The sequence below is a fragment of the Triturus cristatus genome, chromosome 11 (assembly GCF_964204655.1).
Source record: "Triturus cristatus chromosome 11, aTriCri1.1, whole genome shotgun sequence".
NCBI classification, from domain to species: Eukaryota; Metazoa; Chordata; class Amphibia; order Caudata; family Salamandridae; genus Triturus; species Triturus cristatus.
Window position 1 is genome coordinate 699,113,710 of NC_140594.1, and position 14,323 is coordinate 699,128,032.

Below are 14,323 nucleotides of genomic sequence, written 5' to 3' on the forward strand. Positions count from 1 at the left end.
CTGTTGGTCAACTATCCACACTGGCACATGAGGGCGCTTCAGTGGTTCCTCCGCAGGCAGTGGTATCAGCATAACGGAGATCTCAGGGAGTCTGTCAGGATCTCTAGAGAAGCTGCGGCGGATCTGTCTTCGTGGAGGGCAATCTGTCTCAAGGAAAGCCTTTCCACCTTCTTCCATCGGTGGCCACAGTGATAACGGCTGCCTTTACCCTAGGGTGGGGTGCTCATCTGGGGGATCTGGAGTTCAAGGGTCTTTGGTCTCCAGAGGAAAGATTGTCTCATATCAATCTTCTGGAATTGCGGGCGATACGTTTAGCTCTCAAGGCCTTTCTCCCTTCCTTTCGCGGTCAGTCAGTTCAAGTCCTGACGGACAACACTGCTGTGGTATGTCAACAAGCAGGGAGGAGTAGGGTCGTACCTTCTCTGCAGAGAAGCGTTGCGGCTCTGGCCCTGGGCTCAGGACCATCGGATTTGTTTGATGGCAAATCATGTGGCCGGAGTGCTGAACGTCTCAGTCGGCAGTTCTCCGCCAATCACGAGTGGAGGCTTCATCCGGAGGTAGTTCAATACATCTTCTGGACGTGGGGAACTCCTCGGTTGGACCTGTTTGCCACTCTCGAGAACGCGCACTGCCCGTCATTCTGCAGTCTCCAGTTTCCGAGGCAGGGAGCATTGGGGGACGCGTTTCAGTTGAGTTGGAGCTCGCTACTCCTTTACGCGTTTCCTCCCATACCCTTGATTCCTCTGGTTCTGAGGAAGATTCCCCAACACCGGGCCCTAGTTATATTGATCGCCCCGGATGGGCCAAAAAGGGTGTGGTACACGAACCTTCTTCACCTCTCATCGCAACCTCCGCTCCGTCTCCCTCTCAGGGTAGACCTCCTCTCGCAGTCGCAGGGGCAGGTTCTGCATCCCCACCTCCAGAGCCTGAACCTTCATGCCAAGAGATTGAACGGGGCAACCTGAATTCTTTCTCTCTCCCGCCTGCTGTAGTGGATGTTATATTATCGGCCAGGCAACACTCCACCAGGTCTATCTACTCATACAGGTCGTCAAAATTTGTTAGATGGTGTGAGGAGAAGTCTATTGATCCCTTAAAAACTCATCTTTCTGATGTTCATTGTTTTTCGCTTCACTTGGCCCAGCAGGGTTGTGCTGTGGCCACTGTTAAAGGATATTTATCGGCTTTATCGGCATTTCTTTGTTTGCCTGATCAGCCATCTTTTTTTAAGTCTCCAATAGTTTTAAGGTTCATTAAGGGGCTTACTAACATGTTTCCGCCCACTCCTTTTATTATGCCTGTTAGACTTGGCATCTTTGGCGTGGTTTCCCCTGACTTTTTTGCCTCTACCTCCTGTATTTTTGACGCTGTGCTGGATTTCGTTTTTGCTGGTTTAGATGCTTTGGGCACTTTGCCACTGCTGATCAGTGTCAAAGTGCAAGTGCTCCCTAGGTAAATTGTTATTGTAATTGGTTATCCATGATTGGAATATTTGTGTTACCAGGAAGTCCCTAGTAAAGTGCACCAAGTGTGCCAGGGCTGGTGATTCAAATGCTACTAGTGGGCCTGCAGCACTGATTGTGCCACCCACATGAGTAGCCCTAAAATGGTGTCTCAGGCCTGCCACCGCGGTGACTGGGTGCAGTTGCTAACTGCCATGCTGCCCTGACCAGTGTCCACACTGGCCAGGCCTAACCCTTCCCTTTCTATACACATTGGACACCCCTATGGAAGGCCCTAGGTACCCCCCTGGGCAGGGTGCAGTGTATGTGAAAGGTAGAGCATGTACTAGTGTGGGTGACATGCTCTGGCAGTGAATTACAGACATTTTCGTTTTCCACTAATGCAAGGCTTCCTGTTCTCCATAGGCCAGAATGGGCAGTTTGATTATTACATCTTATAATCCTAAACTGACTCAGGGAACATGGTAGAAATTCAGGTTTAGTATGCCTGAACTCAGAATGATAAAATACATCTTTTAGTAAAGTTGGTTTTAACATACTGTGTTTGAAAATACCACTTTTAGAAAGTAGGTATTTTCTCGTCTAACCATCCAAACCTGCCTTTGCTAGGCTGTGTATTCCTTGTCGGGAGTTTGAGTGACGGGGGCTGGGGAATTCCAGGGGGCTGGGGAATTCCCAGAGACAGGTTGAGCCAGCACAGGGCTGAATAGAGAGATCTGCATCTAGATGGGAGGGGGGAGTTGCACCTGGGACCTGAATAGGACGGCGCCTGCCCCCCACAGTGTAGGCTCCCCCCCCCCCCCCCCCCCCCCCCCCCGTGGTGCGTCTGATGTCTCTGCCCTGCACTGTGAAAGGAGAGAAGGAATCATGTCAACAAAGTGCTCCAGGGCTGTGCTTTCCCTCCACAATGCTGGCTCCACCTCCTGGGGGGGGCGTCTGATATTTCTGCCCTGCACTGTGAAAGGAAAGAAGGAGTCATGTAAACAGAGTGCTCCAGAACTGGTTTGGCCTGGGCAAAGGCCCCTCTGCCCTCAGAGGACAAAGGATTTTGGGGTATAAATATTGGGACCCAGACTACAGAAAATTAGATCATCCTGGAATCAAGAAGGAACCTCTGCCAAGGAGAAAGCTGGAAGACTGAAAAGAAGGACTGACCTGCTGTAAGGCTGACCTGCAGTTGCTTTGCTGCCAAGGAGAGGGGAAGGACTTTGCTGTGTGCTGTGTCCCCTTTCTTGAAGGAATCTCCAAGGGCCTGAGTAGAGCTGGCCTCCTGTTAAGAAGTCCCAGGAACAAAAGGACTTCACCCCCAGCTTCCCCCTGAACTCTGCTGTGTGAGTTCTGCCCTTCCTAGAGTGCTTGATCCAATTGTGGGGCCTCTGGAAGTTGTGCCTGCTGTTGGGGAGCTGACCAAGAGAAAAGAAGTAAAAGATCTGCAACTTTTTCACGCACCGCCGGCTTAGCGAGAAAATTTCCGTCACCGCGATGATCGTCGCAGCGCCTGCCGCTGCTGCAATGTCAACGCCGCGTTCATCTTCGGAGCGCATCGCCCCCGGAGTGGGAAGATTCCCGTCACTGCGAGTATCGTCGCAGAGCCTGCCACCGCTGAGTGAGATCGGCGCACCGCTCGTTAGCGGTCTGCATTTCATCGCTGCGAACATCGTCGCAGAGTCATCGAAGATCGTCGCACCGCTAGTTAGCGGGACGTATTTTGTCATATCGTGCGTCTGCGAGTAAATGTCTACGGGAGAAGCTACGCCTTGGAATCCATACAAGTATCGCCTCACTTCCCATACAGACCGGATTCGTCGCACACGCCCTCTGCGTGCATCGGGGTGGTCGCATCGCCTCCCCAGGGTCTCAGGAGTGGGACTGCTGTGGGATTCTATTCATAAGGTGAGGAATCCTTAGGCAGATGTATCCATCAGAAGAACAAGTTACTTACCTTCGGTAACGCTTTTTCTGGTGGATACTGTATCTGCCTGTGGATTCCTCACTGACCCACCCGCCTCCCCGTTGTCCACCCTTTTATACTTTAAAAGAGGTATTGGTTAATATGGTTCTTTCATATTGTTATTTTGTGTTGCCTCTATTTGCCTTTGTGTAGGTTTATAGGAAATGTTTGCTTTCCTTTTTCACTGAGTGTATGTGTGTGAATACTGTGTACTATGTATGCATTATGTCTATGGTCGGTCTGCCTGTTTGCCTCGGTGGCACGGAAAAAATGGGTGGAACTGACGTCATCACGCCAACGTGGTCCTCTTATGGCTCCAGTGACGTCATGCGAAGCCGCGTGTGGAGCCATGGTATTGTTACGCCCTCGTCGGCGCGGAGAGCTAGGAAAAATTTCCGCAGAATGCTGGCACAGGGGATATTCATAAGGTGAGGAATCCACAGGCGGATACTGTATCCACCAGAAAAAGCGTTACCGAAGGTAAGTAACTTGTTCACCAGGTATGGGGGCTGGTTCAAATCCCAGAGATCAGATATATCACCGTGCTCAGGTAATGAGACTAGACTAGGCAGATATATCATTAGGCATGATAGCGCTTTTCATTGTATACTGTTTATTAGTAATGCTAATTACCCTGATAAGTTTTGTATGTTTTCTAATTGCAGCTCAGTTGCTTCATAATAGACGTGGTAGTTTAAATACATTTTGCAAACTGTTCTTGTGACTAATTCTTGTTTATTTTGGACGTGCATGGGTAAAAGAACAAAAGGTGATGATTTGTTACCACGGTTCCCTGAGGGGACTGGAATGTTGTATTCTGGGGTGCCTACTTACCTGTTAGTCTGAAAAGGTTGGGGGGGGGCAGGTAAGCGATTATGAGCGAGTCGGATTTGGGCCCTTAGATACTGATGTGTTATGGTGACACAGTCCCTACATACTGATGTCCTGTGGTCCCAAACATTGTTCTGTTTTTAGACAGAATCCCTGCAACAATGCCTTCCACCCCCCCCCCCCCCCCCCCACATAGGCAATGACCTTTACTAAACAAAAAAAAACGATTTTTGATCCTTGGGTTCTCAAACATTTTTAGGTATGCTTCTTAATTCTTGTTTAGAACTTTTATTGGATTTTCTGACTTTTCTTTTAGATCTTCATATTTTATTAACTCCTTTCTTTTTAATCCTCTTAAATTGTGAAAAGCACCTTTGCATCTGCAGTGGGCCCTTTCCAAATATTGATCCTGATATTATGTGCAAAAATCTTTCAGTAGGTATCCACACTTCCCCGCTACAGGATTGGCCATTTTACGGTTGATCACATGTTGTTCCAACATCAATCTACACATAAATTACGTCATTGCTGTCAGAAACCAACATTCCAAAAACTCTTGCAGTTGGTCCCGCGCTATGGAGAATGCTCTCTTTAGAGAGAACAAAAATGTAAAACCTGGAAAGCTACCTTGCTCCAAATGAGAAGACCTTCTTTGAGAATGGGTATCAGACCTGAAGGTCTCTGCCTTGGTCATGGTCCCTCGAGCATTAAGGCCTAATGAGGTCCCTTTTTGAGAGTCTCTGACAGGAAACCTTGTCTCAAGTGTGTCTTAGATTGAACCTGCTAAATGAGGGGAATGTGAGAACGGTGCACACCATATCGGTCTTTCAGAGGCATAGCCTTTTTAGAAAATATCCCGACTGCTTTTATTCAGAGACAATATCTTATGATTGCCCTGTACTCTATGTAGAAGATTTAAATGAACAGCCAATAGGGCGTGGAATGTGAGTTGGGCAATTTTGAACAAAGCTTTCAATCCAATGTCTTGTGAAAGCCTACAGACAATTGGATAATTACCTGAAGGGAGATACTTCACTCACTATGCTTCCTCACCTTTTTAGGGATGTATTGCATCATCTTAGGATATTGACAGGAAGACCTGCAAGTGTCATTGTGAATGTATTATATTTGTTTTTTTTGTATAAAGCAAGAATGTGACTTGAGTGCGCTTTTAATGGGCAGATCTTCTTTTAACTTTACCTTGTAGCTACTTTCCTGATTTAAACTACATTTACTTTCTGGTCCCTTCCTGCAGAGTTGGAGAACTCTTTCGATAAAAAAAGTATGCTGTCTGAAGCCTTGCGGCTAAATCCTAACTTAATCAAGCATTTTCGATCAGCCTCGGAGGAGCGGCTTGAGGCGAAGCTGAAAATGATGGGTGTGAAGAAGGTACGCAGGAGGCTTATTATTCTAAATTGGGATTTTTATTGTATCTTGTGAAATATTTTTGAATCAGAATTGCTAATTTGTTGGTACTTGACAGTTGGTGTAAGAATTTGTTTGTCAGCCTGTAATTAAAGGGAATTCACTGTTCTCTAAAGGGCCCATAGACTATCCTTATTGACATACATTTTATATGCTATTCCCTGACAAACATCAGGTTGTCTGTAAAAATTGAAACCTCATTGAAGACTTGTAACACTTCTTGTGAGACAATCTAGTAATATTTCCTCATTCTTGGCAGCTACTCACTGGCTGCACCGAAAAACAGTTGTGAGGGCCAAGGTGTTCAATCACAGTGGGAGATTCACACTGAAAGTCTATACTATTTTCCACAATTGAAAGACTCCAAAATGGCCCAGAAAGGACATATCGTTAATAGCAGTATTGAAATGATGCCTTAAAGTTGTAGCTAGTCCTCATCCAATATCTGGTGACTGAAATAAAACCAGTACCATCTCCTATTTTCCAAAACCTATCTTGGGCAATTTTGAGTTCTGTTTGACAAAATAATAAAAGAAATCTGATAGAGACTTCTAGTGGCAGATTCCTTACCATAGAATATACCCCAGGCGTCAGAATGGATCCGGAAACTTTTGATGAGCAGTCACCCCGTGCACTGGTAGGTGTTGTTGTTCGGTTACTTGTGGCGTCGGCGTGGTCTTCCCCTGCCGGAAGTGACATGTGTGGTGCCTACATAGGCACCACCTCAGCGCACTGACATCAGTTCCTTTCTTTCCACACTAGTCAGCGTAGATCTGGAGAGAGCTACCCCCAGTCACTTTTTGATTGACCTTTTTTTGACCCTTTTGTCGAATACTTTTTAAGACTTTGTCTCCTGGTGTGCAGTATGTCCACCAAGAAGGCAGGATTTAAGCTGTGCAGCTCCACTCACCGACCGAGAGATGTTGGTGATGGACCCGCATTTGCTGTGCCTTTGGGGTTTGGAGTGCAATCATGACACCAAGACAAGCACGGGTTGCTGCGCCATGCATCCTATGGCGCTGAGGGAGTGGTCCCTCAATCTCCTTGCTGCCCAATGTCATATGACCCTGCGACGTTCCAGATCTCGGTCTCAAGGAAGGTCCCAGGATCATTCACAGGGTTGCGCTCGGTGATCGTCGGCTCACTCCAAGTCGCTGGGGAAGTTCGGGTAAGTCCCACAAGAAAATGAAGTCAAAGAGGTCTTCGACTTTGCAGTGCAAGTCTTTGGACGAGTCGCAGGGCTGTCAGCACTTGAGGCCAAGTCCTGTGGTGGAGCCTGTTCCTAAGCTGTTGTGGCGCTTCCCTGAGTTTCTGTGAGCCGGAGCAACACACACCCATCTGAAAGAATTTCATTAGATCATGCACCTAATTTTTGGATGGCCCTAACCCTCTGGAGCACCCCCAAGCCGTTTGGGTCTTGGAGGGCCCCCTACTTGTCTTCGGCCAGTGAGTTCACCCTTGGCATTCTGGACCCAGGCATCCAGTGACAGATCCAGTCCTGGCGGTGGCGCCGCCTCCATCATCATTCTCGATTCCGATACGGAGACGAACAGGTGTGGTCTGACCCCAGGTCCGCTGCTGATTGGGGGCAGACTCACCATATCAGGGCTAGTGCCTTATTCATATAACAGGCCTTGTTTGGGTTTTTATTGGGAGGAGTCTGTAGATTCTTATGGATATCAGACACTAGAAGAGCCAGAGGACACCTGGTATGAGGATCTGGCAGATGCTAGTGGACTAGACACTGGCTTGGTCTCCCCCCCCCTACCGTAACTACGGAGGAGGGTGCCTCATTTGTAATAGTGGTGCTGTGGGCGGCTGAAGTGCTGGACCTTACGCTACCCTTAGTATCAGTCAAGACAAACATCTTCACGGAGGTGCTTCACCCGGGAGTTGTCCCCCACTACCATTGCTCCCATTTAATGAAGCACTTACTGACATTTTACTCTGGGCCTGGTCCAAGCCCTGCACAGGGGCTCCTGTGCATAGGACGATTGCGAGCCGTTATTGCCCCGCCCCAGGGGACCCTAGCTTCCTCATCCAGCACCCCACCCTGGAGATCTTAGTGGTCCAGGCCTCCACCTCCAAAATCAAGTCCTGTGAACTCCACTGGATAGGGAATTCAAAAGGTTGGATACCTTCTGGAAGAGGATGTTCACTTCTGCCTGCCTCTCACTGCGTTCGGTGAACACCGCGTGCCTCTTTAGCCGATACTCCCATACAATCTAGGACTTGGTTGCGCAAGTGCTGCCCATGGTCTTGGAGGAGGCCCGGGAATGTCGAAGCCTCACTCATGAACATGCCCTTTGATGACTTCCGTCTCTTTGGAGAGAAGGCAGAATCAACGCTGGAGCACTTTTAGGATAGCAGGGCTACGACCAGGTCCTTGGACCTTTCCATGGTTCCTCACAAACCCCATTTTGCCTTCCCCCGTTTCGTGGCCATGGAAGGGGTTTTCATCCACCCCTCTACACTCCCAGCCACCACGGCCAACAATTTTCACAATCTTTCGTGGCCGAGGACCACGTGGGACAGGTAGCCATACTTTGTGCCAGTTCATCACCCCCTGGTAGCCTCAGTTTTCAAACTCCTTTAGTTTTCCCGCCGACCATCATGAGCATGGGGGGGATATGCCATCACTTGAACTACTAGAGGTCAGTAGCATCTGACCGTTGTTTTTTGCAGCTAGTCCAAAGGGGCTACTCCCTCCCCTTTGTGACCACCCTGCTGCCCACCTGTGTGAGAAAGTGGCTCTGTATACACTGTTCCCAAATAGGTACAGTGTGTACAGAGTCCACAGTCCCCAGAGGTTTGGCAGAGGTTAAAGTTAGATATAACATTACTCTCTGAAGTGGTAGCTTGGTCGAGCAGTAAGGCAGTATCAGAGGACAGTGTAAAGCATTTGTTGTACACACTCAGTCAGCAAATGGTCTCACACACTCAAGAACTGAACTCTAGGCCAATGGTTTATATAAAAAATATATGGTTGTTTTATTTCAGAACCAACAATAGGTATTAAAATATACTTTCTCAGAATGAGATGTTTTAGTTAAATACTTTTGCAATATGCAATTGACTTTTGTAGGTAATAGTTACAGGTTGTTGCAATAGGCAACACAATTTCAAACACAATAATACATTAAGCTCAATGGGAGTTTTAAGATATTTGCAATAGATTACTTTCAGGATTACTTTTCTAACTCCAGGACTGGATCCTAGATTCAGGCCTGGGACAGTTCTTGGAAAAAAGTGAGTAAAGTCGTCTTAGTTACTGTTGTGATTTTTAGGCAATATTTTGCTATATTAAAAGTTGACACTTAGAAGAAATTTCATAGAAAAACAGTCAATGATTCCCTATGGGAGAAAATTCAAGTTACGGGTATAGTATGTTCTCGTTACTTTTGTAATCCAGTGCTGGGCTCCTAGGCTCAGTACTGGGACCTCTTTCTAAAACAGGTAAGTAATTACGTTTTCACAGTTGGTACGATTTTTAAAGAATATTCGTAGTTTGCAAAAATCGACACTTAGAAGAAATTTCACCGAAAAACAGTCAATGATTTCCTATGGAAGAAAATTGGGTTAATGGGAAGTATGGTTGTGAGTACTTTTCAGAGTCTGTGCTGGGCACCAAGATCCAGCACTGGGATCTCTCCTAATAGCAGGTGAGTATTTCCGTTTTCGTTACTCGGTTGATTTTAGGTGAATATTTTAATTTTTAGAAACTCCACACTTGGAAGAATTTTCAGAAGAAACCAGTCAATGTTACCCTATGGAAGAAAATTGGGTTATCGGCTTTTGGGTAAGTACTCGACTGGAAGAGTTAAGGTTCTGGGCACAGACTTAGGGGTCTCCCAGGGTCAGGTTGGTACAGTTGTTACACCCTCAGCGGCACTGGGGCGGCCGGGTGCAGAGTGAGTTAGGCCCAATGTTATCCTACGGGAGGCAGGGGGCCTTGGTTGGTGGCTGCTGACTAGCAGGCCACGTGGCTGTGGGAGCTGGGCTCCTGGTTACTTGCTCAGGGCAAATAGGGAAGTAGGTAGGAGTAGAAGTTACACTGCCAGGGCCACTCGGGCGGCGGGTGCAGGGTGCTTTTGAGCCTTCTGGCGCTCAATGGATTTCAGTTGGAAAGCTCCAGGACGAACAAAGGCTGCAAGCTCGGGGACGAAGATTCTTCAGGTGCCACCACCACTTTGAGAGGTAAGTTGGGTAGTAGGACGATAGGTAGGTACCCAGGAGTCGGGCATAGGAGGCCGCAGGGCGCCGGGTGGAGGGGTGCCTTTTGGTGTCGGGAAATCTTACCCTCTGTTGATCGCGGTTGGGGGGGGTCCCCGGTTCTGAGGCTGCAGGCGTCATCAGGAGCGTCGAGGTGAGTCCTTGGGTGCCGGATTCAGGGTTACAGTCGCCGGGGGGACGTCCTCGGGGTCTTTGTCCACTCCGGCACAGGCCATGCTTGGCAGGTGCAGAGTGTTTAGGGTTCGCGGTTCCGGGCTGATGCCAGGGGTTAGTAACTTTCTTTGAGCAGAACCACTGCTCATGGGAGTCCCAGATGCTCAGAGTCACAAGGTAGCCAGGTCCTCCGGGGTTTGTGAGGTTGCTGGCCACAAGAGGTGCCGGGATTTAGCAGGAGCAGGTTCGAGGGTCGACAGGCCGGTAGGGCTGCGGCCAAAGCAGTTGGTGTCTACCTCTTCTTAGCAGCTTCACGGCAGGTCTTCTTTCTTCTTGCTCTTCTTTGCTTTTTTGGAATCTGGAATCTAAGGAAGGAAGGTTCAGGGTGCCCCTAAATACTAGGTTTATGGGCGTTACAGGTAGGTAAAGGGCAGGGACCACTGTGTCCCTGCCCTGGGGTGGGTACACCCCCTATCCTGCCACTCTCCTGTGGGAGGGGGGCAGTAGCCTAGTCCTGATTGGGCAGGGCTTCCCATCTTCAAGATGGCGAGAGCCCGGAGATGTGCTTGACCTCGCCTCCCCCTCCTGAGGGATGGGGTTGGCAGAGGCTGGCACATCCCCTGTCCTTACTGGGGGTTTCCGGCCAGTCTTCCTGCCAGAGTGGGGGCCAGTTGCTGAGTACAGCAAGTGGCCTGGAGAAGCTCACAAAGGTGGCATGCCTTTGAAGCTTCCCCCTGCCCATCCTGGGGGAGGAGACCTAGCACCTCGCCCAGGATGTGCATTGTTGCAGGCCCAGGAGAGTGGGGGCTCTCCACCCAGGGGTCCAGCAACATGTCTGTTGTGTGGCAGCCTAGGCAGCCTCTCAGACCAGACGTGGATTGTAGGTTATGTTTCAGGGAGCATCTCTAAGATGCCCTCTGTAGTGCTTTGTACATTAAATTCCACACTGGCATCAGTGCGGGTTTAATGTGCTGAGAAGTTTGATACCAAACTTCTCAGTCTTCAGTGTTGAAAGTGGAGTTCGTGTTTCACGAGCTCTCAGCACCATATACTCTTAAATGGCAGCACTGCACTTACAGTGCCCAGGAATGGACCTGGGTACTGTAGGGGCACGGGGCTCATGCTCCTGTGCCCACACCACTGGCATAGGGCACCCAGCTAGAGGGGTGGCTGATGTATGCCAGGGCAGTGTAGGTTGTGGACATGGCACACAGGGATGTGTGCCATGTCGACTATTTGTTTTGTTTTGTACCCAGACACTCAGACTGCAAGGGCAGTGTGTTTGTGTTAGGGTACAGGGCCTCTAAGGGTGGCACAATAAGTGCTGCAGCCCTTAGAGGCCTTCCCTGGTCACAAGGCCCTGGGTACCTAGGGTACCATTTACCAGGGGCTGACATGTGGCCAGGGTTTGCCAATTTGGGTTTTAGGTTTTAGGGAAGGAACATAGGCCCTGGGCACCTGATTGGCAGGAGTCCAGGGCACACTCAGTCAAAGTACATTCTGCAATTCAGCAAAAAGTGGGGGCATACCATGCAAGAAAGATGGCACTTTCTCACAACCTGTGACTCAATGATGGAGGACCAACTCTCCTTACTCTGCCAAGAAGTGTTGGCTGACTTGGCCAAGGGAGCCATAGAGAAGATGGTGGCATCAGAAGTAGTTTGTGGTTGCCATTCCTGCTACTTTCTAGTGCCAAAGAAGGAAGGAGGCCTTAACCCTATTCTAGACCTGCACCTTTTTAACCTGTCCTTGAAAAAGGAGAAATTGAAAATGCTTATGCAAGTTCTGTCTGCCATGGACCCAGGAAACTGGATAGGAGTGTTGGACTTGCATGAACCATATTTCCACATTCTCGTCCTGCCTACCCACAGGCATTCTTTGCGGTTCATGGTGTGTCAAGAGCAGTTTTAGTTTGATGTGCTCCCCTTCGGCGTTAGCAGTGCCCCCTCAGGGGTTCACAAAGGTGTTGTTGATGGTCGCAGCTCATCTGCGGAGGTTAGTGTTTCCAGTCTGCCTCCACCTCGACGATTGGCTGTTGAAGGAAAGCTTGCCTCAGGAAGATGTCTCCCACCTTTAGACTATGACGAACCATCTGCATTCGATGGGGTTCACTACCAACGTGCCGAAGTTACACCTGACTCCCTCTCACATGCTCCCCATCATGGGAGCTGTCCTGGACATGGTGCATTTTTAGGTCTATCCTCCTGAACGATGAATATTCAGACTGTGATACCGATGTTTCAGCCTCTAGCCTGGATTTCGGTGACACTGACTCAGAGTTTGCTGGGCCTCAAGGCCTCCTGCATTCTTCTTGTGACACATGCTTATTGGCATATGCAGGCTGTTCAGTGGAACCTGAAGTTCTAGTTGGCGCAGCATCAGAGGAACCTCTCCGACATGGTCCAGATCTCAGAGGGAACTGCAAAACACATGTTGTGGTGTTTAACAAACATTGATTGGGTCAGTGGGAGACCCCTCTCTTCCCCAACTATAGCTGACAATACTGAAAGATGTGTCACTCCTGGGCTGTGACGGCCATCTGGGAGTGATGGCAATCAGAGGACTCTGGTGTCCAGCAGAATCCGTGCTACACATCAATATGTTACAGCTCTGGGCGATCCGATTGGCATTGAAAGCCTTTCTTACTTCAAGCAGAGGAAGGCTGCTTCAAGTGTTCATGGAAAATAGCAGGGTTATACACCTGCTCCTGAAAAAGTTTCATGCGTGGAGAATGAGCGGTGACAGTCTTTGACTTGCGCCTGAAGTCTGCAATGTTATCTTGGCAGCCAGATGTCTCTTCACCACTACAGTATACACCTCCCATTCGAACAAGTTTGTGACCTGTTATACAGACCAACATGTTGACCCTTTGTCTGAGCCCCTTTCCCAAGCTCGTCTGTTTATTCTTTCCTTGGCCCAGCTTGACTCTGCTTTGGGCATGTTGAAGGGTTATCTTTCTGCCATCTCTGCATTTTTGCAGTTGCCTGATCAGTCATCCCTCTTTAAATCTCCTACTGTACATTTATTCTTAAAAGGCCTCCAACATATGTTTCCACCAGCGCCTCTTATTATGACTCGGTGGGACTTGAATTTAGATCTTACATTTCTTATGTGCGCTCCCTTTGATCTGTCGACAACTATTCACTCAAACTCCTCACCATCAAGATGACCTTTCTGGTAGTGATAAACATCTGCCCGAAGGGTCAGTGAGTTACAGGTATTGTCTGCACATCCTCCATATCGCCCTTTAACGTAGGCCAATCCATCACTGCCTACCTTCTACGTTCTGCCTCACACCTCTAAGAAGAGGCGAGACTCCATCGGATGGACCCCCAAGAAAGCAGTGTTCTACCTTAACTGTACAAAACATTCCTGGTGGACAATCAACTCTTTGTGGGGTACGTTGCAGCTAATAAAGGGAAGGCGGTGCTCTGCATCAAGATCTGCTGCCCTTTGGCGAAAAAGCAACCTCCTGAAGGCTTGGAGATCATTCTACCAGAGCAAGGCTGCGACCACTGCGTTAGCTTATGGAGGTTTTTTCTTGGATATCTGTCAGAAAACAACAGGGGCTTCCTTGCATCTATTTATGAAGCACTACTGCCTATATAGTCAAGTCTGCGAGATGGTCACAGTGCCCGTTTGGTCCTGCAGGGCTTTTTAGTCTAATGTGTATTGCAGTCCGACCTCCGCAGAGATATTGCTTGGGTATCTATACTAAGGTTAGGAATCTGCAGCTAGAAGTATCTGTCAGATAAGCAAGTTACTTACCTTCGGTAACGCCTTATTTTGTAGAGTCTCTGTCTAGCTGCTGATTCCTCACAGACTATACCATCCTTCCTGCGAATGGATCTTAGAGTAAAGGTTTGTTCCTCTTTTCTAAGGGTCCTAGTTTAGCGCACCAGTTGTCAGTGTTCCTCTTGGCTCCACGCTTCTGGCTTGTAAAGTTGCAAAAAAGAAACTGACATCAGCATGCTGGGGTGGCTCCTATATAGGCACTTCACATGTCCGTTCCTGTGCGGATGACACAGACGATGCCACGAGGAGCCGAACAACGCCACCGACTGGTGCGCAAGGGTACCGCTTACCAAAAGTTTCCGGATAAAACTGACGCCTGGGAAATATTCTAAGGTAAGGAATCTGCGGCTAGGTAGAGAATCTACCATATAAGGCGTTACGGAGGGTAACTTGTTTATCAAGCAGATCCCTACTATGGTTTGACCATGCCACAGTGTGAAGCTGCTAAGGCCTTAATTCCCTCCTAAGCGAA

General features: G+C 48.6%; 1 protein-coding gene across 2 annotated transcripts in view; it reads left to right on the forward strand.

Moving 5' to 3' along the window:
* Positions 1–14,323, forward strand: part of DZIP1L (DAZ interacting zinc finger protein 1 like) — a 521,233-nt gene that overhangs the window by 295,673 nt on the left and 211,237 nt on the right. For both annotated transcript variants that reach the window (XM_085634320.1, XM_085634319.1), the window contains exon 12: positions 5,501–5,634. In XM_085634320.1, coding sequence (XP_085490446.1) covers positions 5,501–5,634 — 134 coding nt within the window. The remainder of the gene's footprint in view (positions 1–5,500; positions 5,635–14,323) is intronic.